General features: G+C 47.7%; 3 protein-coding genes across 4 annotated transcripts in view; 2 read left to right on the top strand and 1 right to left on the bottom strand.

Moving 5' to 3' along the window:
• Positions 1-10,682, top strand: part of pde3b (phosphodiesterase 3B) — a 34,849-nt gene extending 24,167 nt beyond the window's left edge. For both annotated transcript variants that reach the window (XM_047041418.1, XM_047041419.1), the window contains 13 exons: positions 246-388; positions 918-1,021; positions 2,622-2,850; positions 3,018-3,109; positions 3,379-3,545; positions 3,888-4,022; positions 4,507-4,618; positions 4,856-4,969; positions 5,751-5,950; positions 6,617-6,820; positions 6,974-7,135; positions 7,246-7,504; positions 7,671-10,682. In XM_047041418.1, the coding sequence (XP_046897374.1) occupies positions 246-388; positions 918-1,021; positions 2,622-2,850; positions 3,018-3,109; positions 3,379-3,545; positions 3,888-4,022; positions 4,507-4,618; positions 4,856-4,969; positions 5,751-5,950; positions 6,617-6,820; positions 6,974-7,135; positions 7,246-7,504; positions 7,671-7,879 (2,130 nt within the window). In that variant the 3' untranslated portion in view covers positions 7,880-10,682. The remainder of the gene's footprint in view (positions 1-245; positions 389-917; positions 1,022-2,621; positions 2,851-3,017; positions 3,110-3,378; positions 3,546-3,887; positions 4,023-4,506; positions 4,619-4,855; positions 4,970-5,750; positions 5,951-6,616; positions 6,821-6,973; positions 7,136-7,245; positions 7,505-7,670) is intronic.
• A 700-nt stretch (positions 10,683-11,382) lies between these two features.
• Positions 11,383-15,241, bottom strand: LOC124481479 (vitamin D 25-hydroxylase). Its single transcript, XM_047041423.1, has 5 exons — positions 14,942-15,241; positions 14,286-14,427; positions 13,500-14,132; positions 12,879-13,208; positions 11,383-12,335 (listed from the first exon to the last, which is right to left on the bottom strand). The coding sequence occupies exons 1-5, from the start codon at positions 15,179-15,181 to the stop codon at positions 12,154-12,156; spliced, it is 1,527 nt and encodes a 508-aa protein (XP_046897379.1). The 5' UTR covers positions 15,182-15,241; the 3' UTR covers positions 11,383-12,153.
• A 3,629-nt stretch (positions 15,242-18,870) lies between these two features.
• On the top strand, positions 18,871-21,824 carry calca (calcitonin/calcitonin-related polypeptide, alpha). Its single transcript, XM_047041428.1, has 4 exons — positions 18,871-18,975; positions 19,678-19,769; positions 20,511-20,648; positions 21,293-21,824. The coding sequence occupies exons 1-4, from the start codon at positions 18,895-18,897 to the stop codon at positions 21,474-21,476; spliced, it is 495 nt and encodes a 164-aa protein (XP_046897384.1). The 5' UTR covers positions 18,871-18,894; the 3' UTR covers positions 21,477-21,824.
• The last annotated feature ends 241 nt before the right edge of the window (positions 21,825-22,065 follow it).

Below are 22,065 nucleotides of genomic sequence, written 5' to 3'. Positions count from 1 at the left end.
CACAAATCCCATTCCTTGGAAGGAAAACTCGCTTTTTACGACAGGGGGGCGCATGGGCTAAATAGTGACATAAGCTTATATTGCAGAGACCAAACATATGTATATATGTGTATCCAAGCACTGAAATCTCAATACTATTGTACACTGTATGATTAGAAAGCTTCTTTATAGAAAAACATTTCTGCTGTGCTTTAGTAGTTGTTCCTGCTGACTTTCGCTCCCTCCCTCCCTCCCTCCCTCCCCAGGGGCTGAGCAGTAGAAGCAGCCTGCCTACCCCCCAGCTCCGACGAGGCTCCACCTCCTCCCCCCTCCCCCCCATGGAGTCAGCCTCCTCCCGCTGGGAGCGCAACAGCGGCAAGAGACCCCACCCCGACCTCAACCTGACCAGGTAGGACCCCTATAGACACAAACCTTCACCTGACCAAATCCACTCAGACAGTGATCGGGCTTCAAGAGCTATATTGCATTTAAGAACACACATTTAATAGGTGAAATTGTTTACATTGACCTTTTAGCTGTGTCCTCAGTTTGAAAATAGGTGGTCGTATTCCAACCGAAAACCATCTTTAAACACCCCATTGAAAATCTCCCTTGTTTGTATGTACAAGGACAATGCTTTTCTCATTATTTGTCCCCAAACTGGTTGCTATGTATACTTATTTTTGCTGTACTTTGACACACTTGATTAAACAGGATTTCTCTGTGGCCAAAGTTAAATTCCTCCCTGGCACCACAGTTAAAGCATAATATGCCAATCCCACTAGTTGTACTTCCTCTATAATGCCACAAGGTGGCAGTAGTGATCCAGCTGTCTAAACCTAATCTGCCTCCCCTCATGTCAGCCCTCAGTAAAGAAGAAACACGTTCAACAGTTTTTTTTTTTCCTAATGTTGCTGGTGTGTGCTTATGTGTTGCAGTCCAGGGTCTCTGTCCAACGGGCCCAATGCTAACCTGCTGACCATTCCCAAGCAGAGGTCTTCCTCTGTCACCCTCACCTACCACCCTGGGTCCAGGAGAGCAGGTGAGGACACACACACTGTCACCCTCACCTACCACCCTGGGTCCAGGAGAGCAGGTGAGGACACACACACTGTCACCCTCACCTACCACCCTGGGTCCAGGAGAGCAGGTGAGGACACACACACTGTCACCCTCACCTACCACCCTGGGTCCAGGAGAGCAGGTGAGGACACACACACTGTCACCCTCACCTACCACCCTGGGTCCAGTAGAGCAGGTGAGGACACACACACTGTCACCCTCACCTACCACCCTGGGTCCAGGAGAGCAGGTGAGGACACACACACTGTCACCCTCACCTACCACCCTGGGTCCAGGAGAGCAGGTGAGGACACACACACTGTCACCCTCACCTACCACCCTGGGTCCAGGAGAGCAGGTGAGGACACACACACTGTCACCCTCACCTACCACCCTGGGTCCAGGAGAGCAGGTGAGGACACACACACTGTCACCCTCACCTACCACCCTGGGTCCAGGAGAGCAGGTGAGGACACACACACTGTCACCCTCACCTACCACCCTGGGTCCAGGAGAGCAGGTGAGGACACACACACTGTCACCCTCACCTACCACCCTGGGTCCAGGAGAGCAGGTGAGGACACACACACTGTCACCCTCACCTACCACCCTGGGTCCAGGAGAGCAGGTGAGGACACACACACTGTCACCCTCACCTACCACCCTGGGTCCAGGAGAGCAGGTGAGGACACACACACTGTCACCCTCACCTACCACCCTGGGTCCAGGAGAGCAGGTGAGGACACACACACTGTCACCCTCACCTACCACCCTGGGTCCAGGAGAGCAGGTGAGGACACACACACTGTCACCCTCACCTACCACCCTGGGTCCAGGAGAGCAGGTGAGGACACACACACTGTCACCCTCACCTACCACCCTGGGTCCAGGAGAGCAGGTGAGGACACACACACTGTCACCCTCACCTACCACCCTGGGTCCAGGAGAGCAGGTGAGGACACACACACTGTCACCCTCACCTACCACCCTGGGTCCAGGAGAGCAGGTGAGGACACACACACTGTCACCCTCACCTACCACCCTGGGTCCAGGAGAGCAGGTGAGGACACACACACTGTCACCCTCACCTACCACCCTGGGTCCAGGAGAGCAGGTGAGGACACACACACTGTCACCCTCACCTACCACCCTGGGTCCAGGAGAGCAGGTGAGGACACACACACTGTCACCCTCACCTACCACCCTGGGTCCAGGAGAGCAGGTGAGGACACACACACTGTCACCCTCACCTACCACCCTGGGTCCAGGAGAGCAGGTGAGGACACACACACTGTCACCCTCACCTACCACCCTGGGTCCAGGAGAGCAGGTGAGGACACACACACTGTCACCCTCACCTACCACCCTGGGTCCAGGAGAGCAGGTGAGGACACACACACTGTCACCCTCACCTACCACCCTGGGTCCAGGAGAGCAGGTGAGGACACACACACTGTCACCCTCACCTACCACCCTGGGTCCAGGAGAGCAGGTGAGGACACACACACAGTGTACTGTACAGTAGAGCTCTAACTTACAGTGACTTGCTGACTATCCTCTCCTCTCCACCCCTCCTCTAGGCACATCTCCCAGTCTGAGTCCGGTCACCTCCCCTAGCCACAGTCCCCCCGCTGTGGGGGGGGCCGGGGTGTCCTCCCTGGTCACCCGCTCCCCTGTGGAGTTCCCCGACACGGCCGACTTCCTCACCAAGCCCAGTGTCACCTTGCACAAGCCGCTGGGCTACACCCTGAGCTCTCCGGACTTCCAGCAGCCCTACCGAGGCCTGCCCTCCGCCCCCCTCTGCACCAGGTAGGGGGCCACCCACCTCCCACCTCCCAGCTGTCTGAAACCCCATCCTGGCCGACCGTGTCCCTGACCCCTGTCTCTGACCACAGCCCGTCTGCTCTCCAGGACCCAGGTGTGCCGAGCGTAAACTGACCTGGCGTGTCTGTGCCTATCTTGTCTCTCTCATGCAGCTGTGGCCGTCAGATGCTGAAAGGCCTATCCAGTGGGGAGGCTGGAGAGGGTCACCCGCCCCAAACCACCGAGGCCCAGCGCAGACGCTCAGGTACACCCCCCCCCCCGCGCTGGCAGAAAACACCTACACACACACAGTCTCCTCACTACCTGGTACGAGTCTCTGGGTGCGAGAGGATAAAGTACCAGTCAGAAACACAGGCACTGCTTGCTCGTTTATCTGGGCATGTATTATTTGAATGTCGAGCGAATGAATGCCAGTCAACGTCCTTCACTGAATGCAGTCGACCTCCCGTTGAGGTTCTGGAGTTGTTCTCATACGCGTGTTCTGTGTGCTCGTTGGTTGCGTGTCTCCGGCAGGTGAGGCGTCTGGCTGTGTGGGCGACGGCCTCATCCGGGAGGAGAGCGTGGAGGTCGAGGCGGCCGGGGACAGGAGCTCCGACCCAGGAGCCAGGAAGCAGGCGGAGGGGGAGGAGCAGGAGGAGGAGCAGAGCCCCACAGCAGAGCAGCAGACCCAGGAAACGGAGGTATTGGGATCTTGGGGGGGATCAGCAGCTTATGATGCACATCAACAGACCGGCTAGGCTAGGCTAACACGAGGCTATTGTAAACAACAGAATAGGGAAAACAGATATGAGGCAACTAGCGCTAGCTTCATGCAATATTACGCAGCAATAGATACCCTCACAGCAGTAACCCTAGCGTTAGCTACTTCTACTTACCTCTCAGGTTTAAAGGGACTGATGCCTAGCTGTAATCCGATTCCAAATGCCCCTTTTGGTAACAGCAGTACACCAGTGCTCTCCCAGTATCCCAAACAATCATTTTTGGGTGAATAAGTTGTGTACATGTGTGTCTGTGATCTCCAGGGTGACCAGGAGTTTAAGCTTGAGCCCATTCTAGATGACCATGACGCTCTCATGGAGAAGATAAACAGCTGGAACTTCCAGATCTTCGACCTTGTGGAGAGAACAGGAGGGAAGACAGGAAGGATACTAAGCTATGTCAGTAACTCAACCCTCTATCTGCCTGTCTACCCATCCGTCGTTGACAACTGTAACACTCATCAACCGGGCTTTAGCATATCGTTCATTGAATGGCTTTTTAGCTTTTACATATTTAAACTATGTATTTGTTGAATGTGCCAGGTTGGGAATCTTAGCTTGGGTTGGTGAGCTGTTAAGGAACAGGACTGGGGCGTCAACTCACAACTCAAAACACAGCTGACAAACCAATAACCCTCCTAGATACTCCCCAAATCCTTACACAACAGAACGGTGATCAAAGTCAAGACCATCTGATCCATATTAGCAGCTACTGTTGGCTTGTCAGGCCAAAGTCTGTCCAGAATTGGTCTATTTTTTGGCTTTCTATCTACGTTTGTGTTATCTTTCCAACGCAGGGCTGTCACTTGTGTGGCTCCCGCAGGAGAGCGCCTGTCTTGTGTCGTCAAAACTGCCGTCTGTTCATCCCCTGTCTCCTCTCCAGGTGACGTACACCTTGTTCCAGGACACGTGTCTGTTTGAGATCTTTAAGATCCCTGTGCGGGAGTTCATGTCCTACTTCTGTGCTCTGGAGAACGGCTACAGGGACATCCCCTGTAAGTAGCGCCACGCCGCGCCCCCTGACTCTCTGTCACTAAGCCCACACCCAGCAGTGGTGAACAGGCTACTCACATTGACACGAATGATCAGTAGGGTCACGTGAAGGTAACCTGCTCTGTACACGGCACCTGCCATAACACCAATGCTGTCGTGTGACAACGAGTGCTTGAACAAAGGGCGGGGGGGGAGGGTAGGGGAATGAGTGGGGCTGATGTGTGGATCCCTTGTCGCAGACCACAACCGTGTCCACGCCACTGACGTGCTCCACGCTGTTTGGTACCTGACCACCCGTCCAATCCCAGGCTTCCAGCAGATCCACAATGAGCATGTGACAGGAAGTGACACAGGTAAGCACTGAAGGAAGGTTTTTTTTTTACGTTTGTGCGCTTCATGCACACAAACTAAACAATAAACTAACCAAGTCCTGGATTAAATTACCTTCAAGTTGGGCATCTTAATGGATTCGTTTGGCTGGTGTAGGATTACAGGAGGACATCCACATTCCTACAGGGCTGCATGTGCCCTCCTCCCCACAGAGAGCCCAGATGGGAGGGTCTGAATCGCCAGGATCCCCAGGCCTGTCTCGGCTAATGCTGTTTTATGTCCCTTGATCCATTCGAAACACATTATAGCTCGCTCACTGACCACACTCACTGGCTGGCAGCAGAGCAGCTGGCTTCAGACAGGGCGGAGAGAGACAGAGAGAGAGAGGGGGGGGAGATAAAGATTAGACAGGGCGAGGCAGAGAAAGAGAGCCAGAGTGAGAGATTAGGGATAGAGAGACAGCGGCAGAGTGAGAGATAGGGAGATGATAAGACTCCGTTGTGATACAGATCTGGCGAGACTTGGCTCGGCGCATTTAGGCCGCGTTTTGTCTCTGTACGTTAGTAGAATGGTGCAGCTTGGTGAGTCACCAGCCCAGCCCTTTGGCCCAGCATCCCAACCCAGCTCACCCCTCCCTCAGACTCCTCTGTCTGAGTCTGTCCAGTCCCTGGATCCTCCACAGCCACGACGGGGCCATCTCCCCCTCAGCCCACGGCCCTCCACTCACAATGGACAAGTGCACATTCAGACTGTTAGGCCTGGCGTTTCCTGGCTGTGACGGTGTCTCCGTGTGGTTGGAAACAGATTCCGACAGCGGCATCTCCCCAGGCCGGGTGTCCTACGCGTCCTCCAAGAGCTCGTCCATCTCGGACGACAGCTACGGCTGCCTGGCCTGGAACATTCCTGCCCTGGAGCTCATGGCCCTGTATGTGGCAGCCGCCATGCACGACTACGACCACCCGGGCCGCACCAACGCATTCCTCGTGGCCACGAACGCCCCTCAGGTAAGCCCCACTGAGCCTCACCTCCAGATTGACCCAAGAAGCCGTGATGACTTGATTGACAGTGCTCCCAAAGGCTGGATGTGAGAATCCTACACTGTTGCTCGGTGATTAAGCAACAATATTGTAGCTGTGATTCTGAGGCAGAATTTGATTTTCCTGCTGAACAGGCACCACTGTGATTTCAGAATATTGTGAAGGGGTCAGGTTGGTACTGTTTGTCCATGTGATGCTTCCATTCTAACCCTGGGGGAATCCGTATCTCGATTTCTTTGAGGTATTGCACAAGGACAAACTATTATTAGGAATAGGTTTTTCTAGGTAAGCATCTGACAGGCTAAACAGCGAGTCTAGCGGACTGTTTGCAGAGCGCTCAGGTTTTTGCAGGCTCCTGTTATAACAGACGCGATCACGTTCCACTTACGTAAATGTCCGTGGAAAATGACCGATTGAACGACAGGGATCCCAGAATGTATTGATCCTCGGTGACAAACAGTCTTGTCCGGGGCTTCCACCTCTACTCAGAATGACCCAAAGTCCCCTCGCCTTCCACACCTACCTGTTCCACCCCATTTCCTATTGCAACACGAAACCCTCCTTCTCCTCTCGTCCACTCCTCCACCGTGTGTCCTCCTCACGCTTGTCCTCCTCCTCCCCGTCGCTCTCTAGGCGGTGCTGTACAACGACCGCTCGGTCCTGGAGAACCACCACGCCGCCTCGGCCTGGAGTCTGTACCTGTCCCAGCCCCAGTTCAACTTCCTGGCCAACTTGGACCACGTGGAGTTCAAACGCTTCCGTTTCCTGGTCATCGAGGCCATCCTGGCCACTGACTTGAAGAAGCACTTTGACTTCCTGGCCGAGTTCAACTCGAAGGTCTGTCATTTCACGGCTCTGATTGACACACTGTATTATGACTGATCTGACAAAAGGCCTATCGTTTCAGTCCAATGCATGCCAAAGAGCATAATCCTCTGCAAAAACATGGAAGGTAAACAGCTGTGTGTGTTTGTGTTTTGCTACAAATAGGTGAATGATGTGAACAGTCCAGGAATTGACTGGACCAACGAGAATGACAGGTTGCTCGTGTGCCAGATCTGCATTAAGCTGGCAGACATCAACGGGCCCGCCAAAGGTCGCGACCTCCACCTCAAGTGGACGGAAGGCATCGTGAACGAGTTCTACGAACAGGTGAGCCGGGCGACTGTGTGGCAGGGGGGAACTCACAGGTTTATCTCCGCTTTGAACTGTGACCCGTTGGCACCAGGAATGAACCCGTCTCATATATATGTCTTGTCTAGGGAGATGAGGAGGCCAGTTTGGAACTACCCATCAGCCCCTTCATGGACCGTTCCTCGCCACAGCTGGCCAAGCTGCAGGAGTCGTTCATCACCCACATCGTCGGGCCGCTGTGCAACTCCTACGACGCGGCGGGCCTGTTGCCGGGCTACTGGATCGACGAGGAGGGCTCGGAGGAGGAAGAGGAGGAGGAAGAGGAGGAAGATCAGGTGGACGACACCGAGACTGATGAAGACGAGCTGGAAGAGGATATTGAACCAAGTAAGGAATATTGTCATCCCGGCTCGCTCGCGTCACTCTAGGAATGTAGCACGGAAGTAACTTTTCACTGAATGCCTGTCCCGTTCTGTTTCTCACACGTCGTACACCGTTTAAGGGTGGCGTTTGGGTCAACTGAGCCGTTCTCCTTCCCCCTTGTCCCATGCAGAAAAGAGGAAGGGCCGCCACAGGCTGTTCTGCAACATCATGCAGCACCTGACGGACAACCACAAGGTGTGGAAGAAGACCATCGAGGAGGAGGAGAAGGGCAAGGAGCTCAGCAAGCAGCAGTCCGACAGCCTGCCCCCGTCGCCCTCATCCCCGTCTGACGACATCCAGGTGATCCAGGAGGAGGAGGAGGGGGAGGAGCGACCGTAGCAGTCCAGCAGGACCAGGGCCAGAGCCAGGAAGACAGGGGGGAGGACACCCCCCCACCCCCAACTCCCCCCCCCCCCCCCCCCCCCCCCCCCCCCCCATTCTCACACACTCACACACAAAACAACCCTGCTGGTTCTCCACACATTGAAGTTGTCACTGTGCCGCCACTCAGATGCTAAATGCAGTCATGTTGTTTTAGAGAGAGATTGAGAGAGAGAGAGAGAGAGAGAGAGAGAGAGAGAGAGAGAGAGAGAGAGAGAGAGAGAGAGAGAGAGAGAGAGACAGAGAGACAGAGAGAGAGAGAGAGAGAGAGAGAGAGAGGCCTTACTACTGTGACTGGATCTTTGCTGCAACGGTGGGAGTCCCACTCCTATGCACTTTCACCCTTATGGAGAGCCCGGGGCCCCCAGACCTGAGGAGCCTGGTGTGGAGGACTAGGATGGCCGGGCCCAGCAGAGCCCAGCCCTCCGTGGTGACCTGGCTGTATTGCTGCCTTGGACGCAGAGCGCTTAACTCTCCTTTAGGTACTAAAAGAAAAGCATACTATTTAAAATAGAAAATAGAAGAAGACTCCAAAACAACACTTTGACATGATTGACACCTGTTACCAAAGCAAACAGTTCAAACATGGAAAGACAATAGACTGTTTCAGACTCCATGTCAGGAATATTGTAGACCTATATATCAAATGTGCCTGTCTGAACTTTCTTTCCTGAGTCCCTGGGTCTAGTCCCAGGGTCTGTGCAGTCCTCTCCCCTTGCTGGCGACATGAAAACACTGTATCACCGACTCAGTCTCAGAGACATTGTGGCAATGCTGACTGATAATGAGCATTATACCTGCATCGTTTTTGATGCCGTTTAGTCATACCTGCCTTTTGGTTTTACTCTTCTTTTAGTGTGCATTTGATTTTCATTAGGTTTGTGGGTGTGTTTGCGTGTGCGTGCGCTTGTATGTGAACATATACGGGTGTGTGTGAGCCTGTGTGTGTATCTTCAGGAATGCTTGGTTGCCAATCAATAAATTGTCCTCTGGTGTTAAGCATGTTGCATTCAGAACAGGAGTCCTGTTCCATTGAAGGGATTTTCTTTTCCTTTATGTTCGTTTTGATTTGTATCTATTTTTCACGGTTACTCAGGATTCACGTGAAGTTGAATAATGATTTTGCGAGAACTCGTTGATTTTAAACACGCTTTTAAATCAAAGAAAATCGAATCTGGGTGACTGAAATGGTTTTTAATCTTTGTACGAACAACTTGAAAACAAACACATTCAAGCAATTGAAATGCTCCGTGGTGAGAAAGGATAGGTTATATTGTCTTTCTGTCACTCAAACACAGCTGCTCACTAGTGCTGTTTGCATTGTTACCTATTAAAGACCTCACTGTAGAATTGGGATCCTCAACTGTCAGTTAACTGCAAAGATCTGTTTGCAGCAAAGCAGAATCTGAACTCTGGCGGTGAAATCCCATGGTGATTCACATACCAGTATATAAGATGGAGATGTTTTGGATGGCATTGTTCTCAGCATTGTTTTTAACACAACATACTCCAGCATCATCGATTTATTTGTGATTTTCTTATTTCACTCATTCTGCAGAAACGGATGTTTTGAGGTCGATACCTTTTTTTGACGAACCCATAACCAGGCCAGTGTGTAGAGAAGTGATCCAGGGTTTCCCCATCACTTTGTTTTTGTTTTTATATTTTCTTATTCTGAACCATGAGGCAGGTTTAATACTAATAGTTCTATATTTTTGTCTGTAATAACTCTAGGCATTCCACTAGAAAAGCGTTTTGATGGAGGGGTAGGCAGCCTTGCAAGCCTCAGCTCTCCGTTCACCTTGTCCTGTCATTCTCTCCAGAGAGAAGATGTTCTCAAGTAGGCAGTGTAAATCAAGCTAGTATATTTAAAGACAAAAAAAAAAAGATTTAGATATAAATGTGCACATTTTACTACCAAACAAGTGTTTAGCCTCTGCACAAAAAGAGTATCTGCATATAAATATATAAATATATTATATTTTTTAATTAATCAACTGAATGCATCTGTTTTCTACACGCAGCTGACACATATTGTACATTGAGACCCTGTAATTACCATCTTGTTTCCAGAGTTTTTATCTAATACTATTTACAGTACAGATGTGGAACTGTGGGTTTGGTGTTTTGTTTCTTTTTTCTTTTGGATTCAGCGTCTCCCTGCTCCTTGTCATAACCACTCTCTCAGTCTTGGTTTGATCTAGTAACTCTGTGTTGTTTCTCAGTCAACCCAACCAGTGCCAAACTGTCCCTGCCCTGTCTCCAGGCACCCAGATAGCGACCCCCACCACCACCACCCCTTGCCCAGGGGTTAAGTGTGGTAAAGAACGCTCAGAGCTTAACATCCACCATGTTCAATGTGACAGTGGAGAAACCAGGTGTGGAAGGCTCACTTGAACTCCTCAGCGCTCCCTCCTACTGTCTGAGTGGGGTCTGGAGTCTTCTGTGTTTCGCTAATGGACGGATGCAGGATTGCCCCCCCCCCCCCCCCCACCACCACCAACACCACCACCTCCCATTTTATGGCTCATTATGTTTGTAAACGTTGATTGTTTGTTGGCTTCTCACTGTGCAGTCTCTCACACACAACAGTGTCCTCCAATGTTCTTCTCATAAATCCATCTAGGAATGGCTGTTATCCTTATGTAGCATTTAGATATACGTATGTCTGATGTAACCGTTCAACCTTATCAACACTGTGGGGAAAACAGATTTTTGTTGTTATTTATAGCTGTCATAAAACACCATCCCTAAAATAGTCCTGACGCCTCCGTTTGTTTCACTGTACTTTGTCTGTTTCAGAGGGAGAGAAAGAGTCTGTCTGTGTACTGTGCAGTGTGGACTTCCAGTATGTTGGACCGTGACTGCCTGACTGTCTTTGAGTTACCTGAGTTACAGTTCTCACCACTGTATGCTGTTCTGCTCTAGTGTCCGACCTCAATTTGAACTCTCAATGTTTCTGTGACCGTAACATCATGAACCGTCGTACAGACATGGATCAGGGTCAGATCATGTTCACTCCATCCAGCATCCAGCATCATTTTCTGTAGCTCTGTTTGGTAGGATGGCGTCTGCTATCTGTTAAAATATCAGCAGGGATCAAATCTAAAGCACAACCTGGGCTGGGTGTTGAATGGGCACATCTGTAGTCTAGTGTTTGTATATAGAAGGTAGTGTTGAGGTTAAGGTAACACTGTTAATCTCGAGGTACTTTTACTTTTTTACTCATTTCCTTTTTAAGGATAAAGGATAAATAAAGTTGAAAGTTTGGTATGAGTTATACTAGCCGTGTGTATCCTGATTTGCCCTTGATCTGGACTGAATGTAGAAGGCCAGCTCATAGAATGAGACTTGAAGAGGTTTAGTGTGTGTACGTGTATAGGCAGTGATGTAATAACTGAAGAGGTATATCTAATCAAGACTCACTCACCAGAAAGAACATGAACAGTGGAGAACAAAGCAAAAAGAAAAGATGTTTATTTTGCTCTTAGGTAAGACTATGTCTATGAACACTCTACAACATAGCACCATTGTGTCATTGTCCAACATACCAAGTCAAAACATTGAAGTTACAATTTGATGGAGGTCTGATGAAATACGACATCACTTCGCAATTCTGGAAACCCACTGCAATTCTTGTAACTTTCTGGCAAGAGGTTTTCCCATGGAGGGCTCTTCTTAGAGGAAGTTCAGTGGTTCAGATGTAATATATTGCCTGGATCCAGGCCAATATACATGTACAAGACTTTCTAGGAAAGACGGCTCGTCTAAATTCCATGTCCAGCTGCTACAGCTGAAATGGATCTCCTCTCCTTTAGTCAGACTGAGAAAAGAGAGGGGACAGGGCCTGGGACCATCACAGAGGTCCACCCAGTCTCAATGCGTCTCAACCCCCCCGGTAAGGCACCACGGCACCAGAGCCCAGTCCAGTATCAGGAGGTGAGATAACACCAGGAGAAATGCGGATTCATCCTGTTGGATCCGCTGTTGGCTAAAACGTTCACACACTCATTGTGCTCACCTGGACCTCTGGTAACTGTTCCGATGCTCCTTTGACTTTACAAACAGTGCTGTGCAAACATGCAAATGCTGAGAAAAAGGCCCCACCGGGCAGTGCTTGGAACTGGGAGCAGTTCTGCGTAAAAAGTTCAGAGAGGCAAGGCCAGCTGTTTTGTCTCTGTCTGGCAGCCTGTCTGTGTGCCTGGGGGTGGGGGTGGGAGGGGGGCTGGGTTTCAAAGCTGCCTCCGGACGGCACAGATGGCGTAGGGTAGTGGTTGAAGGGTCATCCCCAGTTTGGGGGTGAGGCTGGGCACGGTGCCAGGGGGAAACTGCAGGTGGAACCGCTGCAGCATGGTGGTGAAGAAGAGGAACATCTCCATCCTGGCTAACTGCTCACCCAGACAGCAACGCCTCCCTGAGGAAAAACACACTCCGGGATCAGCTCTGGATGTGACAACACACACACACCATATTATCTGACTGAAGCTAGGCTGCCTCACTCCCACTTTTCTATCTAACTCAGTACACTCTCTCCCTCACTTGATCCGATACAAACAGTACTTTTTAAAAAGAAGCTTCGGGTTGTATGTACAGGAACTTGCAATGTAGTAAGCCACTCTTTTGAGACAGATATTAGCCCTATTAAGAATGAGCTTTGGTCTGGTGGTGTGGTGTGTTTAACTGTGTCAGTTGTTTTTTCTCTCAGCAATGAAGACACTGTTTATAATGACCCCAGGGGACAACTCACTCTCCGATGTAGACACTGAGAGCTCACAGCAGTGATTAGGATTGCACATCTAGACCACTTTATTACATCTGACTCCAAATCTAATGAGGTCATAACTGGAGAATGTAGTTTCATGCCAGCGACCGTAGCTGTTTGGAACAATCAGTAATCACACAAAGAGAGAGGGAGGCAGAGATGGGGAAAGAGTGTGCGTGTGTGTTCTTAACTCACCCAGAGAGAAGGGGAGGAAGGCTTCCCTTCTCACAAAGTTCCCTTTGCTGTCCAGGAACCTCTGAGGACAGAACACCTCCGGGTCGGTCCAGTACTTCTCGTCAAAGTTGACCGAGTACAGGTTTGAGATGACCATGGTGCCCTTTGGGATGGAGTACCCATTGACCAGCGCATCCTGGGTGGTGGCACGGAAAATCCCCAGGGGAACGATGTTACAGAAGCGCAGGACTTCATGAAGCACCGCCTCCACATAGGGCATATTCTGCTTGTCTTCCAATGAGGGGGGTCGAGCGCCCCCCAGTACGCTGTCGATCTCCTTGTGGAGCCTCTCTGGGACAAAACAAACACCAGCAACACACTATCAGTATGATATTACTATGGACAGCATGCGTACATGCTTGTTGACTGGGATTCTTGTCATCATCAATTCACGCTTTGGCCTATGTAAATCTCAATTTGTCTTAAACACTTCAAGATAAATAGGATGGACGCTCTGTCAAACAAAAACAAAGGAGGCTTCAGAATATGGGATTCTCTGGTGATCGGGGAGTTGGAAAAAAACGCAGCTTGTGGGTTTAGGCTGTGATTAGGGGGCCTGGGGAGTTCCCAGTGGGGACTGACCTTGTATGTTGGGATAAAGAGCCACGTAGAGCATGGCCCAGCGCAGGGTGTTGGTGGTGGTCTCTGTACCGGCGATGATCAGCTCGCCCACGCTGTATATCAGGTTTTCTCGGGAGTAGGAGGAGCCAGGGTCTGCTCTGCTCTGCTCCAGCTCATCCAGGTAGGCATCTATGTAGTGACGGGGCGCCTGCTGCACCCGGCCCTGAGAGAAACGCTCGATGATCTCCAGCAGGAAGTCGTAGACCTTGGCCGCGTTGCGGAACAGCTTCTGGTGCTTTCCGAAGGGCAGCACCTCGATCCAGGGGAAGGCGTTGTAGAGAAAGGCCCAGCCGCTCACGGCTAGCTCCACGTTCTCGCTGAAGATCTGGATCATGTGCTGGAACTGCACGTCGTCGTAAGTGAAGCGCTGGCCAAAGATGATGAGGTTGGTGATGTTGGAAACGGCATTGGTCACAAGATGTTTGGGGTTGAAGGGCTTCCCTTTGTGCTCGTCCATGGCGTCCACGAAGAACATGCACTCCTCTGAGATCTTCCTCTCAAACATCTTCTGGCCACTGCCAAAGTAACGGAATGTATTGGAGGTCAGCTTGCGGTGTTCTATCCACCCTCTGCCATATTTACTATTGAGGAGGCCTACAAGGGTCAAAGAGATTGCCTCCGTTTAGCTGATGTATGAAATGTATTTGAAAGCTACTTGGTGCAATAATGACAAGCAAATATGTCTTATGTAATTACAATTGCCTTTTGAGACGGCCTATGGAAGCTGTATGGGGAAGGGTTTCTTACCGCCCATTTTTGTCATCTTTATGAATAAAGGCAAGGATGGTCGATCGGCAAAGACCTCACTTTGATGGTAAAGGCACTCCTTCACTGCATCATACCCGTTCAACACGACAGCCGAAATGCCTCCTAAGTCAAGACTGAAGATCTGAACGAGAAACACTTGAGTTAATATCACAATAAAATGAATGTATGTTGAAATTATTGTTGTATTTGGACCTTATTTAATTTCTTAAGAGGAACAGACGCCCTTTTATATGTGACACAATGTTAGGTACGGAGAGTGAGCAAGACTGTTACTGGGGCAGGCTGACTCAGCGCTTCTTGGGCATTCCTCGAAACCCTGGGAACGCAGCATATCTACAGCCTACTCTTTTGTTCCCGAAATTATGTCTGACGCAAAGCACAAGGGCATGACTGTCCATCGGCGGAAACTTGATAAACTTTCGTGTTCTGATCCCTGTATTGATGAGTATGTTGGTGAGCATGCGTGCGTGCGTGCGCCCTAATATTTTTCTTTCAGTATGGATATCGCAATATGCTTTTTTAACTAACGTGATAGGCCTACCATCCCATTTAAACCAACTCACATAGTTGCATAGGCTACTTTGCACCAGTAGACGTTGTGATTTCAATTTCAAATTACAAGTTTGGTGTCTTACCGGTCCATGGATAGCACTCTGTTTCCTCAGAAAGACGTGCGGTTCCGTGGCGAGAGACAGAATGTTCCCTATAATAGGAATCGGTGATGGACCAGGAGGGAATCCTTTGGGTCTCCTCTGTCTGAGCAGCTGACGAATTAGCAGAAGAAATAGAACAGCAATAAAAAGACTAAAACTAAAACTAAAGACAGCATGTTCATACGACACCGGCGCTAGAGTTGGGAGTCTAATCGATACCATGGTGTATCAGAAGTTTTCCTCTCTTGTCGAACCTCTCCTGCAAAAAGACGTCTGGCGGCTGCTGACTATCATCTTGCACAGTTTTTATCCCCCGCCTCTACACGACAAAGATTGGCTAAAGGTTCCAATGGGACCATAACCGTGAATGAACTTTACCCACGGCTGATCCTGATCCATTGCTTTCTGTGAATCATATTTCCAATCGATTGTTTCCAATTCGTTATCATTTGTGTACATTGTGTTGTAGAAAACGACTGCGTATCATGAGGACGTCTTTATCTACAAAATCACGAAGGACTGTTGTTATACAACTTTATACATCAAAGTTTATTATGTAAACATTTAAAGTTTAAAAAATGTGAAGATATATTTGAAATCAAACATACATTTAAGATGGTTTTGCGAAGAAAAAAAAACGATATAGTGTTTGGGTGTGTGTGGTTGGACTGTCTGCAAGGAATTAAACTTTGACCTAGTTGAGAGTTGTTTGAGCTCCCGAAATTCAACCCAAGAGGTTAGGTCATGTCTCACATTCCTGACCTGCAGTGCTTTAAATGTCTGTCTGTGTCACACCCCTAAACCTACCTCTGGACTGTGCATAACCTTATGTAAGTAAAATGATTATCATTCATTTTCTAGGATTTATTTTATTTTATCCTCAATGGTTTTCTCAGTGTAGACACATGATTGCTTAATTTAGGCCCTTGGCAGTTTTTAAGGTGCTTTAGCTCAAGGTTTTTGACCCAGAGCTCAATTTGGCTACATTTCTTCTGTCAATCACGATGTTACACGTCACATTCCATCAGCGGTCTCTTGTGTAACCTATAGATGGCAGTAGAGATGGAGAAGAGATAATGTCTGTCTGAGTTTGAGTAAAGTAGCATGTCTGCTGCCTTTGTGGTTGTGGTGAATAACTATCTTAGCTTGAATGAAAGAACTCTGAGGTACAGGGTACTACATTGATATGTACACCTCTCCGTAAAAGTCACTTATATTCTCCTCAAATTTTTGATGGTAATGGATAGATAAAGCATGGGTCAGAGGTAAATCCAATCCTTATCATTTTTAGGCTGGTCAATTTCCCTTTTTAAGCTCATACAGCAAACAAAAAACGTGTACTCAGAGAGTAGGCAGCATACAACCCTTTGCACAGAACAAAATAGAACATTTGGATTCCTCAAAAAGAACAAACAATTATGACCAACTTTATCAAATGGCATCCGTATTGATCCCCAGAGCGGAGAGGAAAGGTTACTTTCATGCACACATGCACAGGACGTCACTTCTCCTCCTGAGGGCAACCCTGATCTGATTTCCCTCTGTGATCTTCCTATTAATACTGAGAAAGCCTTCTGAAATAAAGGGACCCTTATATAATGGTGCCCTTACAGCGTAATGTGAATTCAAATCTCCAAGGTCGTCTTCTCAGGATGGTTGGATGTGTTTTCGCTGCGTTGCTATCCTCATTACTGTTGATTCATGTTTACCTTTCCGCTCCTGCTGAGGCAACTGACAGTATTTCCACATGCTGCTAACCAGCCTTTTCAGACCGATCCTAGTCATGCCAATTTGTTATAGCCTCTTAATGAGCAAATTTACACCAACAACCTTGTTCCTGGTTATTCCTTGGATGCAGCAACTATTCTGGAAGCAAATCATGCATTCAGCAGCAAAAGTAACTGAAACCATGTATTCTTACAGTCACATGCTGGAAAGGGAGGTGGTCACAGTTGATTCCACCAAATGGTACATCAAGGGTCTGATTGATGATAACGTCTACAGATTAGATCTCATTTCCTAATGTCTGCACGCTCCCGCTTCTCCTCGGAGCGCCAACGTCCGCCTGAGGTCAAATTGCATTTCAGAAGGCAATCAAAGATAAGACGCTCCTAACCAGCAGCCACTTTGACCGGACAAGGCGCTGACAGGTCAAGAGCCCCGGTAATCCCTATGCTAGCGCCAACTCCAGGTGTGCAAACCTTCACCTTGACAGGGGGAAGCAGTCACGCTAAGCGGCGGAGCCCCAGGCTGAGTGGGTGTGTTGTAGTGTTTGTACTCCACACAGCCTGCTGGAACCGCATCAGTTCATATGGAGCTGCATTAGACTGAAGTGTATTTCTTTCGAACATAAAACTATTTTTGGGAGCAAATATTCTTGCTATTTACCATTAATGAACCACAAATCTGTTTAGATGTTTAAGTTAAATCTATCTCATAACTTCCTCGGCAGGTACTGGGCTATCTGCTTCAATTGCCCATGTAGTACAATACATAATGTCACATGTCAAGTGTTTCAATGTTCCTTTCCTCTCCGTCCAGATAAGGTGAATGATTATCTGTCTGAGGAGGTCTCTTACACAAAGTTGATGCAGCGTGAGGATCCAGGATAAGACCAGACCCAAAAGGTTACTGTATTGACCGGAAAGTTTAAAGCTGGGGATACTTGAGTCACAAGCGCACAAGACCGTTTCCAGACCCATGGTATGGCATCCGTGCACACATACACTCTGACTCTTGCTTTTCCGGAAGTTGCCATTCATTATAATCAGGCGAGCCTGTTCACCCACACACCCTGTGTTTCCGACGGCTGGGGAGTGCTGAGAGGGATGGACCACCACTCTGTCCAATTCCCCTGATTTAGAGGCTTCGTCATAGGATCTGCACTCGGTTCAATAGCACTAAAAGGCTCATCCACACTAATGGGGCTCTGCCGTGACGCAGGAGCAGACTTCTGGGCGGGATGCTTTACGATGCCTCACCCAATAATGTACAGTAAGGGGAATCAGATGATGCCCCTGGAACAGCAGTCCAGTAATTGGCTGGGAGGAACTGGCCAGGACATTGTCAGACACACCATTGATTACCTGGAGGAGGCCAGTTCACTAGGGTGGCAGTGGTATGGAATTCATAGAGGGATCATTGAACTGACAGAGGAAATAGATCAAATTATTGCATCGTGGTGACAAACAAGAAATAGAGTGATTCATATAATCTTCACAGCAATAGATTAGATTGATCTATAGTAATGCATGTTTTCATACAGTAAGATGATCTCCAGGAGGTACAGACTATTTTGATTTCCCTTGTTAAAAAAAGTATGAAACCACCCCTTGTTAAACCAAATCCAACAATGAAGGAGTGCACATGATGGGATTACTGGAAACGTCCAAGTTATATACACAAAAACTATACCGTAGCTCCAGTTTGACTAGACTAGACTAGTTTGAGACAGCATTAATAGCAGGCTGTGGACCAATTTACTTCACTAAGTTAAAGTAAAGAGGTGTAATGATTGTGTTTGCACAGTAGAGGGCTCTGCCAGCAAATCTAATGCTTGTACTTTTATGAGTTTATTGTCAAAACCCCAAGCACTGAACCACATTTAAGACTTTTATATATATATGGCACATTCAGAATTCTTCCATTGTCTGCTGGTTCGACTATGTTCTATTTCAATGAATGACCTCATGGCAAATTGGGATATGAAATGGAGCAAATGAGCTGTTTTTTGTGAATGGAGCATTTTGTGACCGTACATTGACGTCATTTGTGTACTATGTCCTTTACTGGTTTGTCGTAGCCAATGGAGAGATCATCATTGGCTGGCGGATTGAGCTGCATGTTCTGATTGGTCTAGAGGTTATAATTGAACACCTACTCATTGTACACAGAGCCCCCAGTGGGAGATATATAAACCTCTGCATTGTGGCAGAATGCAACAGATTCACAAGTTGGTCCAAAACTTGAAGTCAACTCATTTCATCTCTCTTCACCAGAAGACCTTTTTACCTTTGGTGAGTAGAGGCTTACTTCAACTAATTTGTTCTAGAACATGACGCTCTGTCCTGTGGTGTTGTCACTACTGTATTTTACCGTAGGGATGTCCGTTTGGGGTCCGTTTGGTGCAAAGATGATTGGAAGGAATTGAATTGGAAGCTATAAACTTTACTTGGGTTACTGGCCCTCAGTGCTTGAACAGTAAAAAGATGCAGTTTATCTGACTTTTCAAGGGTAGATAGAGTGATTGTGTTAAGTGTGAGAGGCTGGACTCTGCACCTCATTACACTAATGCACAGAGTTGCTGTGTTGGTCGCTGCCAGGGGCTCCTTAGAAAGATAATATCTCTAATGCTGCCTCTTCCTCCGCCTCACTGTGTCTGCATGGCTAAACCAAGCCCAGCCCAGCTTCAGTTCTTCAGGGAGCTGTGTGTGCATGGTTCACTGTGACAGCACTGCATGAGCTTGTAGCGCTACTTGTTAGACTTAACAGAGTCAGGAACAAGAGAAAAAAAGAGTTCAACACGCATGGAGGATGGATGAACCTGGATGCTAAGAGAGAGGGAGAGTGGCGGTTTCAGACAGAAATCAAGTGTAGTACAACTCCAAACTTTAAGTGCGAAACGGGATTTAGAGGATGTTGTTGGTAAATGTGGATGTCAGTGTGTGAGAGTATGTGTGTGTTAAAGCCCAGTTGTGATGTGTGATGTGTTCCTGCAGGGCACCATGGTTATCCTGAGGCTGTCTGCTCTGCTCCTTGCCTACACCCTGGTCATGTGTCAGATGTACAGCTCCCACGCTGCCCCTGCCAGGTGAGCCTTTCCGCTTTTCACATGCAGAAACACACCGCAAAGTCTCTTACATCTGTGTTAACACAGATATTTGACATCTTTTTATACCATGTTATGTCCAGTCAGCCACAGGTCTGACATCTGGTAAAGGAACATTCCCATCCCAGCAACATTTTACATTAAATTAAGACTTGAGTAAACAAACTAAATGTGAAATAACTTAAAGGGATGTGATTCCATATTTCTGTCAATGATTGTTATATGACGGTGATTAGAAAAATATACCCTATATATGCATAAACATATCATGATAGCAACAGAAAAACTGTATGAAATCTAAAAACAACCTCCTTAGGATCCTTTGACTAATTACACAAACTCAATAATGGACAAACGTTTTTATTCAAATTTGTACTTGGTAATTTTCCAATTGGAAATAATCCAATTTAATGAGACAGTGATGTGTTGAGATGATTGCAACTGCTTATGCTTAATATTTTGAAATGGTTGTTATATTGAAAATGTTTAACATTCCATTTGGAAAGACCTTGGTTACCAGTCTTACTACATTATTGATTTAGTCATAAAGCTAAACTTGGCCACCTGTCAGCTCTTAAAAGGAACACTTTTAGCAAATTGTTTTGAGTTTGGCTTGCATCCCTTATAACATGAGGCAATGGCTTTTAGCCTGAGCCATACTATTTTTAACCCAGTACTGGGCCGGTGCCAGTCTGATCAACCTAATCGACGATGTGTTTCCAGAACCGGTCTTGAGACCATGTCGGAGCGCGTCACGCTAACTGACTATGAGGCCCGGAGGCTACTCAACGCTATTGTCAAGGAGTTTGTTCAAATGACTTCAGAGGAGCTGGACCAACAAGTCAACACTGATGAAAACAGGTACATCAAACTTCTCATAACCACTTAACTCACATTTTTTTTCCCCAGGATTCCCAGTGGACACTAAATTATTAATTTCACATTGCCTTTCATGTAATACATGTAACCTCATATTTTTTTGTCAAACGAAGTAAGCGGTGAGCCTCCAATAGTTCCAAGTTGGCTGTTTGTTAAAAGACATCAGGTATCATCTTAGAAAGTGATTTATTAAAATCTATTCTCTGTCATAATCTACCTTTCATGCATGGATTGCAGTTATATATCATTGAAGCTATTTCCTAAACAAGCCTGCTCTGGAATGTTCTGAATTTGAAAAATTTTCATTGATGCAAGAATGTTCGCATGATTTGTACTGCTACAGTACAGGAATGGAAAGCATGACTGAATGCTGAAACAGAACTGAAACAGTCGATAAATAATTGAGGCATGAATTATTGAATTATTATTTATTTTGTATAAAACCTTAAGTTGGTTATATTTGACAAATTCCTTAGTTGAACTTGGTAGCATGGCTTTACTTGGACAAGGTACGACTGCATGAATAGAGAGTATGCATTGAGAGCATGTGAATGATGTTCTGATTAGGGTGCGACTGCATGGTTACCATGAGCCTGTCTGCATGTCTGTGTGTCTCTCTCTAACAGCCTGGATAGACCCATGTCCAAGCGTTGCTCCAACCTCAGCACCTGTGTGCTGGGGAAACTGTCCCAGGAGCTGCACAAACTCCAGACGTACCCACACACCAACGTTGGGGCTGGCACGCCTGGCAAGAAGCGCAGCCTGCCTGAACACTATGCAAGCTATGGAGACTCCTTCGATCGCATCTGAGTGGCAGTCCCCCTCCTCCCCCTCCTCCTCCTCCTCCTCCTCCTCCTCCTCCTCCTCCTCCTCCTCCTCCTCCTCCATGCTCTCCTAGTTAACTTAGCTACACCACCGTCATCCCATCCAGTTTCATCATGATTGAGATTGCTGATGCATGTGGAACTTGCTTGCTTGACTGACTGCCAAAGAACCCTGGTTGCATTTTCTGTTGTTAAATTTATTTGACAGAGAATTAGATATTAGACGCAGAATATTTTTTTTAAATTTTGGACAGTTAAATGAATCAAAACTATTAATCCATACTTTCACCTGTGACTGTGCTTCTTGTTTAATAAACTTATTTTTATACTTGAATTTGTTTTTCCCTGTTATGTATTTAAAAAGTAAAAACATTGAACAATAGTTACACTGCCCAAGTGACATAAACACTAAATTAATCTCACAACTAAGTAAAGGTAAGGTATGGATGCTGTTCACAGAGTATTAATCTGATGGTTTAAGTGCTAATTATTTGTATTTCTCTATTCAAGCCATTGACAGTTTGACCATTGTGTGTGTCTCCTGAGTCTTGACCTCTCCCTTTCCCTCCTTACCG

The sequence above is a fragment of the Hypomesus transpacificus genome, chromosome 19 (assembly GCF_021917145.1).
Source record: "Hypomesus transpacificus isolate Combined female chromosome 19, fHypTra1, whole genome shotgun sequence".
Classification (NCBI taxonomy): domain Eukaryota; kingdom Metazoa; phylum Chordata; class Actinopteri; order Osmeriformes; family Osmeridae; genus Hypomesus; species Hypomesus transpacificus.
This window is presented reverse-complemented; position numbering and strand designations above follow the sequence as displayed.

Excerpts from the sequence above, each read along its gene's own strand:
- LOC124481479 (XM_047041423.1), bottom strand. The coding sequence starts at position 15,181 with ATGGTATCGATTAGACTCCCAACTCTAGCGCCGGTGTCGTATGAACAT. Across the intron at positions 14,428-14,941 it reads AGAGTGCTATCCATGGACCG|ATCTTCAGTCTTGACTTAGG; the intron begins GTAAGACACCAA and ends TTTCTCGTTCAG. Across the intron at positions 14,133-14,285 it reads AAAGATGACAAAAATGGGCG|GCCTCCTCAATAGTAAATAT; the intron begins GTAAGAAACCCT and ends TGACCCTTGTAG.
- calca (XM_047041428.1), top strand. The coding sequence starts at position 18,895 with ATGCAACAGATTCACAAGTTGGTCCAAAACTTGAAGTCAACTCATTTC. Across the intron at positions 18,976-19,677 it reads AGAAGACCTTTTTACCTTTG|GGCACCATGGTTATCCTGAG; the intron begins GTGAGTAGAGGC and ends GTGTTCCTGCAG. Across the intron at positions 20,649-21,292 it reads GTCAACACTGATGAAAACAG|CCTGGATAGACCCATGTCCA; the intron begins GTACATCAAACT and ends TCTCTCTAACAG.